The sequence below is a fragment of the Leucopleurus acutus genome (assembly GCF_964270905.1).
Source record: "Leucopleurus acutus genome assembly, chromosome: 11".
Lineage (NCBI taxonomy): Eukaryota > Metazoa > Chordata > Mammalia > Artiodactyla > Delphinidae > Leucopleurus > Leucopleurus acutus.
In genome coordinates, this window is record NC_139152.1 from 98,336,625 (window position 1) to 98,357,099 (window position 20,475).

A 20,475-nucleotide genomic window follows, 5' to 3' on the forward strand; every position below is an offset into this window, starting at 1 on the left:
CTGGGGACTTCTTACACACCCATGGCTTGCAGGTTCAGAGACAGGCCAGCAGCACTGTGTCAGGTAAAGCTCTCCCTGAGATGCCACCACGTGGCAGCAGGCCAGGGTGGGGAGCTTCAGAGAAGGGGCTGCTGTCATCCTTGTGCTAAGATTTTCAGCTGTGCTTTGAGCTGGCTGAATGTGGTGTGTGACTGGGAAGACATGGCCGAAAAAAGATATTTTTGTGAACTGGGAAAATGAAAAGTCGGAGCCTATTATAGGCCTTACATTAAATAGGCTGTTTTGTGGTAACTAGATCAAAGAGGTCATCAAACAGCCGTGGGAAGGAAGGGACGTCCACAATTAAACCAAGCTGATTCACAAAATCAACTTAATTTATAAAAGACAGATCTTACGTGATGTGCTCTGGGTCTGAGCGTGAGAATGTACGTGTCATTGAAGGATAATTATTCTTCAGCTCTCCAGAAGTCTCCTGGACCCCGTTTAGACAACCATGAGATAGTCCTGGAGAACAGAGTTCTACTCCTTTCCTGCTGCTTCTGTCGGCTTTAGGAGCTCTCCAGGAATGCCCACACTGTATGAAATGCTTAATTGCTGTTACTTCTTTCACTGGTTTTTAGGAGGCAGACATATCTCATCAGAGAATATTTAACCTTTCTCTTAAAATACCATCTTTCTGCCCACTCATAAAGCAGGTACTACTGAAGTGCCCAGATATTCAAATTTCATTAGCATAGCATTAAAATATTCCCATCGCTCTACACTTAAGAAGTTTTTAAAGGGGATATGACAACGTGAAGCTGGCTGAATAGTTGTACATTTTACCTCTCCTTATGGATTTTTTATAAGCTATGAACAAGCAAGTTAAAATAATATCTTTTCATTAGATGAAACCTATATTTTTCAAAATGAAGACGAGCTCGAATATTCATCAGTCTGACTTTTAATAGATTTACTAAGTATGTTTTTTGTTACAATTCAATTTGGCAATCATTTAAATAATTCTATCATTCATGTTAGAAAATGTTAACCAGTTTAACGAGTATATTTTGCAATAAATATTAAACAGTGGTAAGGAATCTAAGTTTCTGGAGAAGAATGAGTGTGAACGCAGGTACGTAATAGTTGAGAGGCAGGCGGGTTCTCTGGGAGTTGAAAGTCCTGGGTCCTTCCCGCAGGATGAGCACCATGCTTGTGAATAACCCGAGGTAAGTCCCCAAATCTCGTAGGTCTCAGTGCTTTCAATTCTAGAATTAATGTCAATGCAGTAATTCCTAAGATCTCTGCTGCTTGCTCTGAAACTCCCTGACTTTAATCACTGTTTTTACAGTTTGCCCTCTTTCTTATTTAAATCATAAAATATTTAAATACTCAGTCAACAAATATTTATTAACTATCTACACTGCAATAGGCACAGTGGGGTTTTGTTTGTTTGTTTCGGTTTGGTTTTTTTTGCGGTACGCGGGCCTCTCACTGTTGTGGCCTCTCCCGTTGCGGAGCACAGGCTCCGGACGCACAGGCTCAGCGGCCATGGCTCACGGGCCCAGCCGCTCCGCGGCATGTGGGATCTTCCCGGACCGGGGCACGAACCCGCGTCCCCTGCATCGGCAGGCAGACCCCTAACCACTGCGCCACCAGGGAAGCCCGGCACAGTGGTTTTAATGAACGCTTTCATTTCGCTTTATTTTACGTCTCAGAAAGATCTGGCTGCTGCCGCTCCCCCTTTTGAAGATGTTCATTTAACAGCTGATCCTTTGGAACAGGAACTGGAGAGACAGTGGGTGGGCCATTAATTCCTAGGCATGCCAAAAGTTTCTTGTAAAGGAGTCTTCCTGAAGCAATATCCTGAAACTTATTGCAGAGTCTGAATTTCAAAACTAATTAGAACACACCCATTAGAATGGCTAAAAGAAGACTGACCCTACCAAGTGCCACAAGGTTGGGGGTCACTATGACCCTCCCCCACTGCTGGTGGGATGCAAAATGCTGCAGCCACTTTGAAAGACGCTTTGGCAACTGAATATCCACTCACCAGAGGAACCAGCTGTTCCAGCCCTAGGCGCTTAGCCGAAAGAATACAAATGTACGTCTACACAGAGACATGTAATACATGTGGCTTTATCTGTAATAGCAAAAACTGGAAACAAACCAAATGTCCATCAACAGGTGAATGGATCCACAAAGTGGGGTAAGGCCATGAAACAGAATTCTACTCGGCAACGACCAAGAACCACACAACAACGTGAGTGAACCACAAAATCATTATGCTTGGTGAATAAGGCCTAACAAAAAAAGAGAACATCTTGTAGCCTTCCATTTATAGAAGATCCTAGAAGATGCAAAGTCATCTGTAGTGACATGGTGCTAGGTGGGTGGAAGAGATGAATTGCAAAAGGGCACAAGAAAGCTTCAGGGGGAATGAAGAAGTTCGGTATGTGGATTGACAGCGTGTGATGGGTTCACAGAGATATATACACATGATGGATTTCCTCAAATCGTATTATTTAAATATGAGTAGTTTATTGTCTGTAAGAATACTGCAATAAAGATATAATAAATGTAAAATAAAGAAAAAATTTCGTGAGAAATTTGGTATGGAATTATGGAAGTACTTTATTGGAATTTGGGGATATGCAAATATTTGAGAAAAACATAGGAAACCACTAATATGGCAGGATCTTTTTCTTTTCCAACATTTTGTTTGTTAATATTTTTCTAGTCATAAACGTTGTACGTGCTCATTGTTGCAAACTTGGTAAAGACTGAGACCCAAGAAAAACTCCCACAGATCCGTTAAAATGCACAAGGCTTAGAGCACAGTAGGTGTGGGTGTGAGCCCTGGATTCTGCCTCCCGGGGTCTGGATATCGGCTCCATGACTGAAGGCGGGCTTCACGAGGTCTGGTCCACGGACACTTCCCCGGCACAGTGAGGCCACGACTCTTTTCACATGAATACACGCTGTCATTGGTCTCTTCCACCCTGAGTCTCTGGTGCGTGTACAGCGGACCTTCCAGAGGCTGCAAGGCATGTGATCATTCCTTGCTCCGACCGCTGGTGGAGTGTGTGCTCGTGTGGGCTGTGCTCACTAACATGGTCTAAAGCTGCAGAAGCGTGTAGGGTTTCCATGAGGAGCTGGAGTGAGCTTTCAGAGCTCAGCTCAGCTTTTTTTTTTTTTTTTTTTTTACATCTTTATTGGAGTATAGTTGCTTTACAATGGTGTGTCAGTTTCTGCTTTATAACAAAGTGAATCAGTTATACATATGTTCCCACATCTCCTCCCTCCTGCATCTCCCTCCCCCCCACCCTCCCTATCCCACCCCTCCAGGTGGTCACAAAGCACCGAGCTGATCTCCCTGTGCTATGCAGCTGCTTCCCACTAGCTATCTACCTTACGCTTGGTAGTGTGTATGTGTCCATGCCACTCTCTCGCCTCGTCCCGGCTTACCCTTCCCCCTCCCCGTGTCCTCAAGTCCGTGCTCTAGGAGGCCTGCGTCTTTATCAGATCAGCTTCTTTACAGCACTTTACTAGCTCCTTATGAGCTCGTGTTGTTTATCCCTGCTCTAATTTCTGTAACCTCTTTATTATCCAATAAATCCTTATTTTGAAATCCCGAAGTTTTTCCTGAGCCTACAGGGGAACACAGTAGTAAGTGCACTCTCATCCTCTGCAATGACAGGTTAAACGCCTCAGCTTTCGCTTCTCATACAGTAAGTACTGGTAGACACACTTCATACAACAGAAACCCTCTGAGGTCCTCGATAACTTTTAGGAGCATCAAAGGGTCGAGAAGCTCTAACCTGGGGCACGTGACCCTTTCTATGCTTCAGTTTCCTTGTCTATAAAATGCACATAATGAAAGTCCCCACCTCAGAGGATTACTGTACTGTAAAAATTCCGTAAGAGAATCCACGTAAAGCTGTTAGCACTGGGCTGGCCTGCTGCATGTATCTGTGCTCAATAAACCACAGCTGGGATACCAGGATCACAGTATCATGATGACATGCATGCAGCCAGCGGGCAGAGCATGAGCTCCAAACTACGCTTTGCTCAGTAAGTACCAGCAATTGTTATAATTGCTTCAGTAATACTCTGTGATGAGCACTGTGTTAAGTATTATAGCCACAACTGTGAGAAAACCAAAGCAATGCCCGCCTCATGGAGCTGCAAGAGGCTGGGAAAACGCTCATTCTGAACCGAGGGAACAGATCACCGAAAAGCCCAGAGGCAACAGAGAGCCTGGTGTTCTCAGGAAATAGGAAGCCAGTCAGCCCAGCTGAGCTGGGACCTGCAGGAACAGCCGCCGCACACGAAAGCTTCCCACGGGCTTGAGACTGGCTGAGAGGCTTCATGCCTATTACCTCATTTGGTCCTGACCACAACTCTCTAAGTAACATTTGCAGGAGGGAAGAGGCTCAGGACTTGCCCGAGTTCACAGCTAGCTCGGGCCGAGCTGGGGTCTGAACCCAGGCAGTCTGGCTGCAGAGCCCGAGCTCTGGGGAGGCTTTTTTCTTTTTTTTAATTAATTAATTTATTTTATTTATTTACTTTTGGCTGCGTTGGGTCTTCGTTGCTGCATGCGAGCTTTCTCTAGTTGCGGCGAGTGGGGGCTACTCTTTGTTGCGGTGCGTGCGCTTCTCATTGCGGTGGCTTCTCTTGTTGCAGAGCACGGGCTCTAGGCGTGCGGGCTTCAGTAGTTGTGGCACGTGGGCTCAGTAGTTGTGGCACGTGGGCTCAGCAGTTGTGGCACACGGCTTTAGTTGCTCCACGGCATGTGGGATCTTCCTGGACCAGGTCTCGAACCCGTGTCCCCTGCATTGCCAGGCGGATTCTTAACCACTGAGCCACCAGGGAAGCCTCTCTGGAGAGGTTTGAGGATCCTGGCGGGCTGGGAAGCCACGCTCTGTTAAAGCATCTGGTATTTCCCTAATGGCAAGAGGACACCCAAATGCTTCAAGCAGGGTTTTAACGTGATCGTCTCTGCAGTTTAGACAAAGACTGGCTACGTAATGGAGAAGAGAATACGGGGGCTTCCATCCCAAATATCCAATTGCCCGCACAACCAATCCACTTAAGTTCACTCATTCATTCATTCATTCATTCCGTCGCTTGACACTTAAGATGCCCTGTCCATGAGCCGGGTACGGTTCCACTGCTAGGTACCGGGACTTCGGGAGTGAAGAGACAAAGTCCCTGTGCTTTACATCCTTGGTGGGTGGCACAGGTAATAAACATCAACAAATGACAAGAGCCATGAAAAATGGAGCCGGGTGACACGTAGAGAGTACCTGGGAGGTGGGGTGGAGGGGAGGTGGAGAAGGAGGTGAATAGAGTGATCTGTCACTCTGGGTGGTGGGGTGTCACCAATCTCCTCTCCAGGTTAACATGTCCAAAATGGAACTTCTGATTGTCAGCCCTGAAACCCCCCCAGCTCAGGTGACAATCCTGAGTACCCAGATGCTCAAGCTGGAAGCTGGGGCTCATCCTCGCTTCCTTCCCCCCCACCCCAATGCACGCCCCTGGCCGTCCAAACACACCCCGAACCTCCACGTGAGCGCACGGTGTGTATTCGTAGGAGAACTGCAGAGATAAAGGGCAGCTCCACCGGTGGGGGTGGGGGGCTGGCGGTTCCTGTTACATCAAGCTGACTTCCAAAGGGGCTTTATCATTTACACGCCCACAAGGCACACACGGGAGGACCAGTTTCTCTACCTCCCTGCTCTATCTTTTAACGTGTTTGCAAACTTACAATTCTTTTACTTCAAGTGATATCTAACGTAGTTTGTATTTCCTTCTACTTATTAACCTATATTTTAAAGCGACAGCAAGTGTCAGGCTCAGGGTCCTTGGCAGATAGAGGCATCTCATTAGGATTTAATCATATTTTTTTCATGAAATGCAGTCTTAGTGTAACCTCTTTATAGCAAGTGAGGATGTTTTTACATGTATGGTGGTAAAAAAAGCCTTTAAAAAAATTAATATACTTCAGAAAAAGAGGAGTTGATATAAAGAAAATAAAATGTACTCAGGTAGAACATGAATGCCCAAAGTTTGGGCGACATCTTCCTTTTTATGGACAAGTAAACAGAGACCCCCAAGAGGTTCCCCTCTCTTGCCCCTTGGAAGTTGCAGTTTCCCAGGGTTCCTATTCCTTCTCCAACCTTCCCCTCAGCTGATGATCTCATCTCCCCCTGCACCGAGGAAACAGAAGTCCGGAGGGCGGGACTCCTAGGTTAGCGCCCATGCCCGCCCCTCTTCCTGGCCTGGCTCCATCTATCAACACTTTTTCTCTCCAGTCTCTGGCTTTCCACTAACTTCTCCTCCCAGCCCACAGACAAGCATGAAGCCTGTCTGTGAAGCAGGTGAACCCTTTCTCAGCACTGCATCCTCCACTCCACAAGCACCCCTGGCACCTGCTGGGGGATCCACCCGCCCCTCCCAGCCCTGGCCCCCGCTCAGCCCACCTGCTTCCCGTGCGACGTGGGACCTGGCTGGCCTCCTCCTGCCCCGTTAGCCCCAGGCACCGCCCTTCCTGTCCCCTTGCCCCAACCTCTCGGCCTCCTTTGCTGCTGGACCAGCCAGGGTCCTGGTTGTCTGGTGGTGCTCTGCCAGGTCCCACCTGCAGCCCTCTCACCTCAGACGGTCCCCCATCCATCCCGGACAAATGCTTGCTGAACGAATGAACCAACCGTCGGTGTGAGGACGCTGGAGTCTCATCACGGCCCAGACTCCTCTCTGAGCCCCACGGCCTCCTGGAGATTTTCCCGTGTTTTCACCCCGACTGGCTGACTCCTTCTGTGTTCTCTCACTGGCCAGCAGCCCCTGGCATCATTGCAGACTCCTTTCCCTCCTCTGCCATCAGCCTCCCGGTCCAGAGTCACCAGGTCTGTCCTTCTACTGCCCAGACCTATCCCAAAGCAGTCGCCTCCTGCAGTCCTCTGCCGCCCCCTCCTTTCAAGCCCCTTTTTTCCCTCTCTCCCCATTATGTCTGCTCCCCTCACCGGAGCCAGAGCAATCTTTATCTTTATCAACTATGTTTCAGGTCACTTTAAGTCAATGTAATGTAAAGAAAAACAATAAATAAGATTTTTAACGTTCCAGTTGGAAGGAATGAGAGAATCGCTGTGATTCCCCTGGATTTCCACCCACAGTGATCTCCCAGATCACTGCCCACATGCTGGGAAACACCGGCCCCCGTCCCTGAGGCCGTGCAGCTCTGAGTCCTGGGACAGCAGCAAGTGGGTGGCGGGTGGCGTGTCGGAGGCGTCATCCCCTGCAGAGCGCCGGCTCGGCCTGCAGGTTGTCAAGGTCATCTGCAGAGAGGGGATGCCCCAAGGGGTGAGCCCCTCCGTGTGGAGGCTGAAAGGGACACCAGGCAGGGGACCCCTGGGACCTTCAGGACACCGTTCTCTTCTTTCTCTGATATCCCTGTCCCCCCACCCCTGCCCCCCAGCTTCAGCTCATCCACCACAAATTAAGTTTTAAACTAAATCGAAAGAAAAGTATAATTCAAGTTACCATTTATGGGCTGGCTGATCATAGCCAGACACCCTGGGAGGTTAAATGGCATAACGATTAAGAGCATAGGAGTCATGCAGGCCAGAGGTAGAACCCAGGCTCCACTGACTAGCTGTGTGACGCCAAGGAGGTGCTTAACGTCTCCAGGCCTCCATTTCCTTCTCCACGAAAGGAACTGTCATAGCTGCCCTACACGCCTGTGGTGAGGACTACGTGACAGCGTATACGCCAGACTTTCAACCAACGCCCGATGCTCAGTACAGACTCCATGCATAGGAGCTATTATCAGCACTACCTACTAACATGGCAAAAAAAAAAACGTAGAAAAAGGTTTAAAACTGTAAAACAGACTTGATGGAAAACACGGCATGAATTAATTCCGTTACCAGAAGACTTACTTCACTAAATGCTCGGTTGTTAAAAATGGGCAGAAAACGTGCATGATTTTCTTAAAGTTATTTCGCCCAGTGAGCCCTGTGTCTCCAAGGTCATGTGACCGCAGCATATTATGGAAAACGTGTAGATTCCTGGAAATGGAGTCACGAACAATTTCTTCCACCTAACAGAAAAAACAAACATATTTACCAAGCTGCACGTTTGTAACCTGGGGTGGTAGCATCTTGGGGCCACATAGGAAAGCGTTACTTACCGAATCCCAAGCCAGGAAGAGAGGTGCCTTGGTGTCTTTACAGGAGGATGTTTTGCTTAGCTAATTGGGAAAGAGAAAATATATAAAGACAAATCACTCATAAAGGCAGTAGGAGCTTTGGAGGCAGGTGGACTTGGATTGGCAGCTTTGTCCCTGATTATTAGCCAATAGCTTTAGACCTTGAGAAGTGAGTTTGCTCCCCACCCCCAATCCCCATCTGGAAATGGGATAATAACATTTAACTTGTGCTTATTTTTAAGAAGTACAGGAAACATGAAAAAATCCATCACCTAGAAATCAAATAAATGCAAAGTGAAAGAATAATGAGATGACATTTTTGCCTATCAGAATGGCAGAAATAAAAAAGGAAGCAAACTGCTAGTGTTGAAAATGGATAACATCAGACAATTTGATAATCTACAGCCTCTAGAGTAACAGTGACTGTCTCTGGGGAGTGGCTGGGGACAGAGGTAGAGGGAAAACTCACTTCCACTGTATTCCCTTCTGCATCTTTTGCATTTTGTACTTCATACATATATTCAACTTTTAAAATAAAACATTAAAAAAATATATAAAATTTTTATTCCATTTCTGGAAAATTATACTAAAGAAATTATCATAGGATGATTTAAAAAAGGAGGCAATACAATATTCCTTGGAGCAAAATTTATAAAAGGAAGAAAAATGAACACCCAGATTATAAGAGCAGGGAATACGCTGCACCTTTTAATATTACATAGCAGAATTTTTACTGACACTAAGGGTTAACAATACGTTAATCAATGACAAACTAAAAAGTCACTAATTATATGGTCTCATTTTAAAATAAAATAGATACTATATATGAAAGTATACATATATCCAGTTCATCAAATTATATACATTACATATGTGCAGTTTTTATATATCAATTATACCTCAATAAAGCTGCAAAAAATCATATGCCTGTGTAGGTATAAAGGTTTGGAAGAATATGCAACAAAGTATAAGAGTGAGTACCAATGTAACACAATTCCTCAATGTTAGAATTAGCAGTGATCTTAAGTTTCTTCTATTTGCATATCTCTTCCTTCTAACGTTTCTAATTCACTTGTTTATATTAACATTCACTCAACAAACTGCTTTGTGAGTGCTGCTGGCACTGGGCTATGCCTGTGGGTACAATGGGCAGTAAAACCAGAAAGGCCTCTGCCTTTTCACTACCACCAACCTCATCACTTACATAAATGTACAATTACTTAGTGAGAAAAAATTTCAGCCATGCTGCATAAAGAAAACATTATGAGCAAAATACCGTGAGGCAAATTTCTTCCCCCAGAATAAAAAATTACCAATAAGTAAATTGAATATCAAAACTGAGAGAAACTGGGCTTCCCTGGTGGCGCAGTGGTTGAGAATCTGCCTGCCAATGCAGGGGACACGGGTTCGAGCCCTGGTCTGGGAAGATCCCACATGCCACGGAGCGACTGGGCCCGTGAGCCACAACTACTGAGCCTGCGCGTCTGGAGCCTGTGCTCCGCAACAAGAGAGGCCGCGATAGTGAGAGGCCCGCGCACCGCGAAGAAGACTGGTCCCTGCTCACCGCAACTAGAGAAAGCCCTCACACAGAAACGAGGACCCAACACAGCCCAAAATTAATTAATTATTTAAAAAAAAACAAACTGAGAGAAACTGTTTACTGGAAAAGCAGGGGAAATAAAGAACCCTACCTCTTCATAGGGAGATACTGTGAATACCAGTGTGACCAAAGACTTGTGAAGTAATAAAGCCATGTATAAATGTCAACTATGACTTTGGGGTCCAAAATCTGAAAAGGATATAAGGTCCTCTTGGAGAAAATTAAGTAATTTAGAGGATATGTGCAGGGCACTTTTTGGTTTGGGAGTGACAATTGTTTAATGTCCAAATGGGAATCATTGACAACTAATATTTATAATTTTCAGTAAATTTATCAACGATCACCACAAATTCCAGAATATTTTCATCATCCCGAAGAAACCTTGTGCCCATTTGCACTCACTCTCCATTTCCATCTCTATCCTAAGGCAACGAATCTGCTTTCTAATTCTCTGCATTTGCTTTTTTCTGGATATTTCATGTAAACAGAATCATACAGTGTATGCCTTGTATGCACCTTCCGTCTGGCTTCTATCACCTACTGTAATGGTTTTGAGGTCCATCCATGTGTTGCGTGGATCGGCATTTTGTTCCTCTTTATTCCTGATATTACTATTCCACTGTATGACAGAGCACATTTTGTTTACCTTGTCATAAGCTGATGAACATTTTGATTGTTTCCAGTTTAGAAATTATGAAGAATGTTACTATGGACTCTTGCACACAAGCCTTTGTGTGGACACCTGTTTTTATTTCTCTTGCACAGATACCTAGGAGTGGAACTGCTGGGTCATGTGGTAAATTTCCACTGAAATTTTTAAGAAACTGCTACGTTGTTTTCCACAGCAGTTGCACCATTTTCCATCCCCACCAGCAGTGTACGAGTTCCATCTCCACAGTCTCGCCAGCACTTATTGCCGTCTGTCTTTCTGATAGTAGCCATCCTAGAGGGTGTGAAGTGATATATCTCATTGTGGTTTTGATTTGCATTTCCCTGATGACGAATGACACTGAGCATCTTTTCATGTGCTATTTGGCCACTCCTATGTATTCTTTGGTGAAATGTCTATTAAAATCTCTTGCCCATTTAAAAAATCAGGTTGTCTTCTTATTGAGTCCTAAGGGTTCTCATATATTCTAGATACAAGTCCTTTACCAGATATATAATGTACATATATTTTCTCTCAGTCTGCCATTAATGGTATCTTCTGAAGCACAGAAGTTTTAAATTCTGATTAGTCCAATTTACAGATTTTGTTCTTTTATGGATCATGCTTTTAGTGTCACATCTAAGAAATATTTGCCTAACACGAGGTCACAAAGATTTACACATATGTCTTCTTCTAAGACTTTTACCGTTTTAGCTCTTACATTTAGGTCTATTGTCCATTTTCAGTTAACTTCTGTATATGATGTAAAGAAAATGTCTAAATTCATCTTTTTGCATATGGATATCCAATTGTCTCAGCACCATTTGTTGAAAAGATTATCCTTTCTCCTACTGAATTGGCTGAAAATTAATTGACCATAAATGGAAGTGTTTATTTCCATACTCACAATTATGTTCTGTCAACCACTAAGTCTGTCCTATGCCAGTACCACACTGTCTTTATTACTGTCGCTTGATCCTAAGATTCAAAATCTGGAAGTTTAAGGACTCTAACTTCCTTCTTCTTTTCCAAAATTGTTTTGGCTATTCTGCCACCTTTGCATTTCCAAATGAATTTTTAAGATCAGCTTTTCAATTTCTGGGAAAAAGCCAGCTGGGATTTTGGTGGGGTTTGCATTGAATCTACAGATCAATCTGGAGAGAATTTCCACCTTAATACTATCGACTCTTCCAATCCATGAATATGGAATGCCTCTTCACTTATTTACGTCTTCTTTTCCTTTCAACAGTTTTTTATAATTTTCAGTATACAAGCCTGGCACTTCTTTTCTTAAATTGACTCCTAGGTAATTTATTCTTTTCATGCTATTGTGAATGGAATTGCTTTCTGAAGTTCATTTTCAGATTGTTCATTGCTAATTTATAGAAATATAACTGATTTTTGTATATTGACCTTGTATCCTGTGACCTTGATGAGTTCATTTATTAGTTCTAGCAGTTTGTGTGTGTGTGCGTTCCTTAGAATTTTCTATTACAGTATCACGTTGTCTGTGAATAAAGACTGTTTTATTTACTTCTTTCTTCCCAATCTGTATGCATTTTATTTCTTTTCTTTCCTGATTACACTGTCTAGAACTTCAGTATAATGTTGAAAAGAAGTAGCTAGAGCTGATATCATTGTGTTTTTCCTGATCTCAGGAGGAAAGTATTTAGTCTTTTACCATTAACTATGCCGTTAGCTTTGGGTTTATCGTAAGTGCCCTTTATCAGGTTAGGGAATTTCTTTTCTATTCCTAGTTGGTTGAAAATTGTTATCCTGAATGAGTGTTGAATTTTTCAAATATTTGTTTCTGCATCTATGATCATGCAGCTTTGTCCTTGTTTCTAGTAATATTTTGTACTACATTAATTGATCTTTTGGAAGTTAAACAAACCTTGCAGTCTTGGGATAAATCTCACATGGTCGTAGCATTTAATCCTTTTTACATGTTGCTGGATTCACTTTGCTAATACTTTTTTGAGAATTTTTGCAACTATATTCACAAAGGGTATTGATCTGTGATTTTCTTTTCCTGTGATCTCTTTGTCTGGCTTCGGTATCAGGATAAAATTGACCTCAGAGAATTAGCTGAGAAGTGCTCCTGCTATGCCTTCTGAAAGTTTGTAAAGGATGGCTGTTTGTATAAGCAATCTTTCTAGCCTTCAATGTAGAGAATTTTGCACATTTTTCGTTAGATATATTTCTAGGTATTTGGTTTTTTTAAATATTTTTAGAAATGATATTTTAAAACTTCTTTTTCTAATTGCTTACTGCAGGTTATAGAAATATTATTGATCTTTGCATATTGACCTTGTATCCAATGACCTTCTCAATTCTATTATTACTTCTAATATTTTTTGGAAGATTCTTGTGGACTTTCTCTGTATAAAAGTCACGTGAGCTGCAAATAATAACACCGAGAATAAGAGTACGTGAACAGGTAGAGTACAGATTGTTTCCGGGTGCAGGAAAATGAGCCACAGCTGATGTAAATGGAAGTGACCAGGGTGATGGGCCCGCGTGGAGGGAGGATGCCAGTGTGTGAAGGCAGCACACACAGCTTCTTGGAGTGGCTCTAAAGCATCTTCTAACAGCTCTGCGCTCCTCTCTACATCAGGGGGACCTGCTTCCCAGGGCTGCCCTCTGTGGCTAGGCAACATGCCATCCCTGCCCACTCCTGGCTCTCTCCCTCTGCTCTCCTTCTCCTTCCAGGTCCCAGAATGTGGCCAAGACCCAGGTAAATGGTCAGAGGGGTTGGAGCGGGCATGTCAGTTGGAAACCACGCCCTCTGCAGCTCTCAAGTATCTGATGGCCGTGGCTCTCGTGTGATGCCCTAGAGGGTAAGCTCACTGTCAGCAGGGACTTCACCTCGTTCATCTATGAGTTCGACCTAAGTGCCCATGGCCGGGTCCGGCGTGGGGCAGGCACTCAACCCCCCACCTTCTCAGGTGTGTCCGTCAGTCTGTCTGCCGAGCGGTACATCAGTGACATATTTGGCACAGTAAGCATTATTACAGTCCTCCATTAGCGGAGATGAAGATTTCACTATTTTTAATTAAATTACTTCTTCAGTATACTAATACAAGCTGAGGGGAATGAACACATGGAAGCCTTCATTTATCTTAAAGAGGTGGCCCACCCGACATGCTAGCAGGTGGCTCAGCGCAGGGCGGAACGCGCCCGCTCTGGAGCAGGCAGTTCGAATCCTGGCCCCATCACTCACTAGCTGGGAGCCTCAGGCCAGGCACGCACCCCCATGTTCCTTTCCTCAGCAAATGAGGATGAAATGAAAGAACTGAATGAAGATGATGATAGTGTCCACCTCACAGAGGTGCTGAGAGGCCGAAGTGAGCGAATATGAGAAAATCACTGAAGACAGGGCCCGGCGCACAGTCAGTGGCACTATTCCTGTCCATCCTGAGAGAACAGGTCATGTAGGCATAAAGATTAATGACAGCTGGTGTACCAACTAAAGCGTCTCTGCCACGAAAGCAGGACCCCAAACCTTGGAATCCACACTGTGCAGTGGCATTCTAGATGGACAGAGGTGCGGCGCTGCAGCCTCCGGAGCAGAGAGCAAACCCCGGACCCATAGGTCCACCTCCAGGCCCTGGGAGCCTCCCCAGAGCCCTGCCCCGCAGCGCAGACTGCCGCTCGCTCGGCGGACTTCGCAAGGTAGACACTGAGGCCGAGCAGCTCCGCTTTGGTACTCGCTCATGTATGAGTCTGAGGCAAAGTAATTCATTGCACTCCTGGTTAGTTACTAGAGATTCAGTTATTGGATGTGCCCAGTAAATAACTAACTTAGGAGATATTGCTATGTACCAAAAGCATCCGAATGCTGCTTTCTAAAATAAACATGAAAGTGGGACAGGAGCTAATGTTTCAAGCAGAGTCATGAATAAGCCTCCCTTTGCAGTACAACTAAGTAAGTAAACAGGCTATTTTGGAACTAAGAAAATGTTCCTGTCACGGGCTACAGTTGGTTATGAACCCACACACTCTAGGGTGGGACGTGGGAGGACGGGTCAGCAGGCCTGGATTAGTCCTTAATTAAACAGCTAATGATGACTAGTCACTCCATTCTTAACAATCTGGACACACGTTGTTCTCACCCCCTGGCATTTATATTGCAGTAAATTTTGTGTCTTCTATCCTTCCAACTAGACCCAGCTCTTGCGGTCAGGCTTTGTATCCCTAAGGACTCAATATTTCCTAGCATGTAACGGGAGCACAAAAAATATTTGCTGAGTGGATAAATGGATGAATATACAGTTTTTATTGGTCCTGTTTTGAGTATTAGCCTTCTTTGAAACAATGAATTTTTCACCAGAGAAGGGTTTCAAAGTCTTACAGAGTTGGGGCTTCCCTGGTGGCGCAGGGGTTGAGAATTTGCCTGCTAATGACATGGGTTCGAGCCCTGGTCTGGGAGGATCCCACATACTGCGGAGCAACTAGGCCCGTGAGCCACAACTACTGAGCCCGCGTGCTACAACTACTGAAGCCCACGTGCCTAGAGCCCATGCTCTGCAACAAGAGAAGCCACCCAATGAGAAGCCTGTGCACCGCAATGAAGAGTAGCCCCTGCTCGCCACAACTAGAGAAAAGCCCACACAACAAAGACCCAAGGCAGCTAAAAATTTAAACAAATAAATAAATTTTAAAAAATTAATAAATTAAATAAATAAAAGCAATGGGAGAGGGACTTCCCTGGTGGCGCAGTGGTTAAGAATCCGCCTGCCAATGCAGGGGACGTGGGTTCGATCCCTCGTCTGGGAAGGTCCCACATGCCGCAGAGCAACTAAGCCCATGCACCACAACTACTGAGCCCATGTGCTGCAACTAGAGACGAAGACCCAACACGGAAAAAAAAGAAAAAACGGCACTAGCCAATGGTAACATGTGGGCTGAAAGTGCTTGTTTTACCCAGGACAATGGAAACACTGATTAGCTTTAGGCTTTACAAGTTTAGAACACATGTTAAAATTTTAAGGATAATCAATATAAGAATAGAAATAAAATATTTAAGTCTCAAGGCAGTGGAGGGAAAAAAAGAGTGATAAGAAAAACTCAGCCGAACCAAACATGACGGAGAAAAAAGAAAGAACCAAGTAAATCATAGAGAGTACAAAGTAAAGTGGTGGGGACGATCCAAATACATCTATTACAACAAACGGAAACAGACTGAACTGGCCCATTACAAAGGTAAAGGTGTTCATTTTGGAATTTTAAAAATACAGATATATGCTATTTTACAAGAAATACACTGAAACCATGACAATAAAAGAGTGAAAACAAGAGGTTGGGAAAAGAGATACCTGACAAATACTAATCAAAAGAAAAGTGTTATGGGTATTTTAATAGCAGATAAGATAGACTATAAAAGCCAGAGGGATAAAAGGGTAGTGATATAATTACAAAGGGGACAGTTGGCCAGGAAGATATGACGAAGCTTCACTTCCAGATATGTGCACCAAGAGGCATACCAGATTTATAACTCCTTATATTAGCACTTGGGATTCACCCTGCTGTTGCCTCTTGCGCCCTGTTCCACTGGGAATTCTGGGTGGGTGACATGACAAAGGTCATGACTCAGAAATCCCTGGATCCCTGGCTAGAACACGTGAATACCACCACATCTCTGGCCGCCCTCAGCCTCCTAATACACTCACTCTATGTGCCCATCAGTCTTCACAGCCATCATCCCCTGGCAGCCACTCTGGCCAGGAACTCTTTGTTATTTATTTCTGCATTCTTAGCACCTCCCACAATGGCCAGCATCAGTAGGCATCCATAAATTATAATCTTGAAGACTATGAAGCCAATGTGAAGAATGGTATAATATGCATATTCCCATTTAAAAAGCGTGATATAAAACTGTAGGTGCATTTTGATTACAAATATGTAAAAATTACACATGTATGTGGATACAAAGTGGAAGAGAATGTGGAAAAATGAAAACAGTCGTTGGCTATGTAAGGTGGATGGTGACTTTTTGTTTTTGATTTCTATTACTGCTACTACATTATCACTTGTGTCATTTTGAAAATGAAACAAAAAGAAATGGCTATACAACTCTTAGCTATCCAAGAAAGTAATTCCTAAAAGATTTCACTATGTACAGGCAGGAAAATAGAGCTGTTTTCTGAGCCATGGAAATATTTATGCCCTTCGCTCTAGAAGCCATGGTGGTAACACACAGGCGACTCTCTCTGGACACACAGGGTGCTGAGGAGGGAAGGAAGTGCTATGGGAAATGGGTCCAGCTGGTCTAGCTCAGTCCTATTTTTTCCTTCTCATTCTCTAATGCCCCTCCTTTCTAGGTAACCCCAAGGTGTCCTCCAACTATTCAGAGTTTCACAGGACAATCTTTCTATCAGCCTCAATCCCATGTCCCCTGAGAAAAGGTTCTCTGAGTTACCTGGACAGAAAACCAGGTAAATTAAAGACAGTATTCCTCACCCAAAGTTTGGTCTATATATACCATTTCCAAATAAAAGTAAACAGGAGTCCTTGGAGAAATGGCTGATTCCAGGTCTGAGGCAAGAGATGTACCAGAAGAGCCTAGAGCATTTCGTTATACCAAGAAATGTTATCAAAGACTACTAGGGTCACACCAGCAGGACTCCGGAGACAACACAAAAAGCCTCCCAGTGGCCAAGACAGAACAAATTGAGTATCAAGGAGAATAACAACTGTAATGAATTGAAAGGCATCAAATACGTTAACATTCATGAGCTCATAATAACATTTAAGAAAAGTCACTCACTGCTCACTTCTGGAGGATGCTAGGAAACCAATTCACTATTTTGAAAAATAGTAAGTGAAGGGAAAGAACCAAGGAGATCCCACCTTTTCTACACTAACTGTGTCTCATTGTTACCAAATGGTTGGAAAGGGGACGTTTGCATTACAGAAGTACTCCAGGGCTTCCCTGGTGGCGCAGTGGCTGAGAGTCCGCCTGCCGATGCAGGGGACGCGGGTTCGTGCCCCGGTCCGGGAGGATCCCACATGCTCCGGAGCGGCTGGGCCCGTGAGCCATGGCCGCTGAGCCTGCGCGTCCGGAGCCTGTGCTCCGCAACGGGAGAGGCCACAACAGCGAGAGGCCCGCGTACCGCAAAAAAAAAAAAAAAGAAAAAAAAAAAAAAAAGAAGTACTCCAACTAATAAAGGAGCAACAGTAGACACAGAGCGTCACCACCTTACAATCCCTAGTGAACTGATGGATACAGGGGTGACCAACAAGGGCTGCTAACATCACAAGAAGAAAGACAAGCAGTGCATACATGCTTGCTACCACCTATGAAGTGTTCTTGCCCCCCAAATTGAACCTGGATCTGGGCATGTATCAATTCAGGGGCAGGGGCTGGCGGGGAGGGAGACAGGAGAGCACGTTACATGTCACCGTGGGTTGCAATCAGTGAGATTCAGATTGTAAGAAACTCTACACAACAAACAATCCAGACTGTTTCTACAAATGCATCTTAAGGGGGGAAAATGAACAAATGGAGAGAGACCCTGCAGATTAAAGAAGAATTGTGGCAAACCAATCAACTGCAACGTACAGATTTGATTTGGGTCTCGACTCAAATAAGTTATAAAAGAAAATGTGAGACAATCAGTTAAAGTTGAACTCTGACTGGATATTTATTAATATTATTGATAATTCTATTAGGTGTGAAACAGTATTTTCACCATGTTTCTAAAAAGAGTTCGTATCGAGAGACATAGATCTTTTCAATGAAATATGATGTCTGGTATTTGCTTCAAAAATATCTGAGGTTGGGCTTCCCTCGTGGCGCAGTGGTTGAGAGCCTACCTGCCGATGCAGGGGACACGGGTTCGTGCCCCGGTCCGGGAGGATCCCACATGCCGCGGAGCGGCTGGGCCCGTGAGCCATGGCCGCTGAGCCTGCGCGTCCGGAGCCTGTGCTCCGCAGCGGGAGAGGCCACAACAGTGAGGGGCCCGCGAACCGTAGGAAAAAAAACAAAAAAATCTGAGGTTGAGGAAAAATGGGCAGGGATAGCAATGAAATGATTGACCATGAGTGAGTGGGAAGTTGCAGACGGGTAGTGGGAGCATTCGTGGATTCATTACATTATTCTCTTTACTTCTGCATGTGTTTGAAATTTTCAATAGTAAAAAAGTCTGAAACATTCATAAAAAATAAATAAAGCTGTTCCCGATCCTCACAGTTGACGTTTGGGGGAAAAAAATGTCAAGGAAACAACGGGACTCTTACCTTTTCATTAACTGGATGAAAATTCTTCTTGGTAATCGGTATACAAAGGTGTCGAGGACAACCTTTAGGTAATTCAAAGATACGTATCCACGTTTGGACGGGTCCCCTGCACTCAGGGCCTTTTCAACCTTTTCATAGGGCTTTGAAAGCTGCGGTGAATTAAAATTACAGCAGTCACAGAAATCAGCGGCACAGAGCTGCTCAACCACTTTATTTTCACCAAAACCTCTTCACATTTTCCTTTCCAAAACTGATCAAAAAGGTTACTATGGCATGTACTGAACTTCAAATGTTTAATTGATGAGCTCACTACAAAACAGTATCCCCAGTCACAGCTACTCAACTGACAAGGCAGACAAGTTTCTCAGGGAAAAACAGCACATACAATAGCTCTAACTCAAATTTCAGAGCTAAAAATACTTGGTGGATCTGCCAGTTTGATACATCTTTCTTAATATACTTTCAACCCATCCCTACTGTGAGCCCATGCTAGGCTGCTCCTGATTAAGTCAGGTCAATCAAACAAAAAGCTGGTGACATTTTATTAAAAAGAGAAGTAGCTTCGACTGTAAGGGAAATCGTTAGGATTTCATAAACATCGTACACATTGGACATTTCTTTAATTATCCTTTTTTTTGGCGGGGGGGGAATTACAAAGAACCAGGGTGAATCAGCTTTGCTTATGGGACTTCTAAAATGCAGTAAAGTAGGTTAACCACTGATTTTTGTATGACTCATAAAAATGCTATGAAGATTGGTTTTATTTCCAAAGGTTTTCCTGCTATTTATTACTGAGTAATAACAATATTCTTCGATATTTCCAACCCTCTCCACGTTGTCCGAATTCACTTTTTTCCTGCTAACTGGGATACGAAGATAAACAAAAGAAACACCAACTTGGTGTAAAAGGGGACGTTTAAAAAGCTGCTGGAGGGCTTCCCTGGTGGCGCAGTGGTTGAGGGTCCGCCTGCCGATGCAGGGGACGCGGGTTCGTGCCCCGGTCCGGGAAGATCCCACATGCCGCGGAGCGGCTGGGCCCGTGAGCCATGGCCGCTGAGCCTGCGCGTCCGGAGCCTGTGCTCCGCAACGGGAGAGGCCACAACAATGAGAAGCCCACATACTGCAAAAAAAAAAAAAAAAAAAAAAAAAAAAAAAAGCTGCTGGAGCATGGAAATATATGGACAAGTGGCTCTCCCCACTAAAGGAATAAGAAGCACATTCACTAAGACTTCCTGAAGGTGCACAGGAATATCGGAAATCTAAGGGGAAATCTTGAAAAGAATCTAGAGACTTACAGGGCCTAAGCTTCTTAGAAAGTTGCATAAAATTAACCCAAAATGTGGCTAAACGTGCCCATCCCTCTCTCGGGGAGGTGGGCTGCCTGGGGGAAGCCTCTAGTGGAGGGAAGCCAAAGCCAGACAAAGACCAGAGTCTGGTCTCAGTATATTTATTGGATTAATGAAACCTGCTTTTAATATCTTAATGGCATTTAGTCTCCAATCAGGTTTTTTTCAGGAGAGTGTTTTGACATAATCCAGAGCTCTTAGAAGAAAAGCAGGAATGAAACAAAAGTAATGTCTTTGTTTTTCTGTTTTGTTTTTTTTTAAGACTTTATTGAATTTGTTACAATATTGCTTCTGTTTCATGTTTTGGTTTTTTGGCCACGGAGGCATGTGGGATCTTAGCTCCCTGACCAGGGATCGAGGGATCTGATCGAACCTGCACCCTCTGCATTGGAAGGTGAAGTCTTTACCCCTGGGCCGCCAGGGAAGTCCCCAGGAGTAATGTCTTTGCGACACG

At 44.3% G+C, this 20,475-nt stretch overlaps 1 protein-coding gene across 1 annotated transcript in view; it reads right to left on the reverse strand.

The window, feature by feature from the left end:
- The window catches only part of EFCAB6 (EF-hand calcium binding domain 6), a gene marked incomplete at its 3' end in the record, with an annotated part of 172,103 nt that overhangs the window by 116,953 nt on the left and 34,675 nt on the right, over nt 1–20,475 (reverse strand). Inside the window, 5 exon segments of the mRNA XM_082850474.1 lie at nt 1,691–1,864; nt 7,917–8,077; nt 8,168–8,227; nt 9,310–9,319; nt 18,676–18,824. Coding sequence (XP_082706600.1) covers nt 1,691–1,864; nt 7,917–8,077; nt 8,168–8,227; nt 9,310–9,319; nt 18,676–18,824 — 554 coding nt within the window.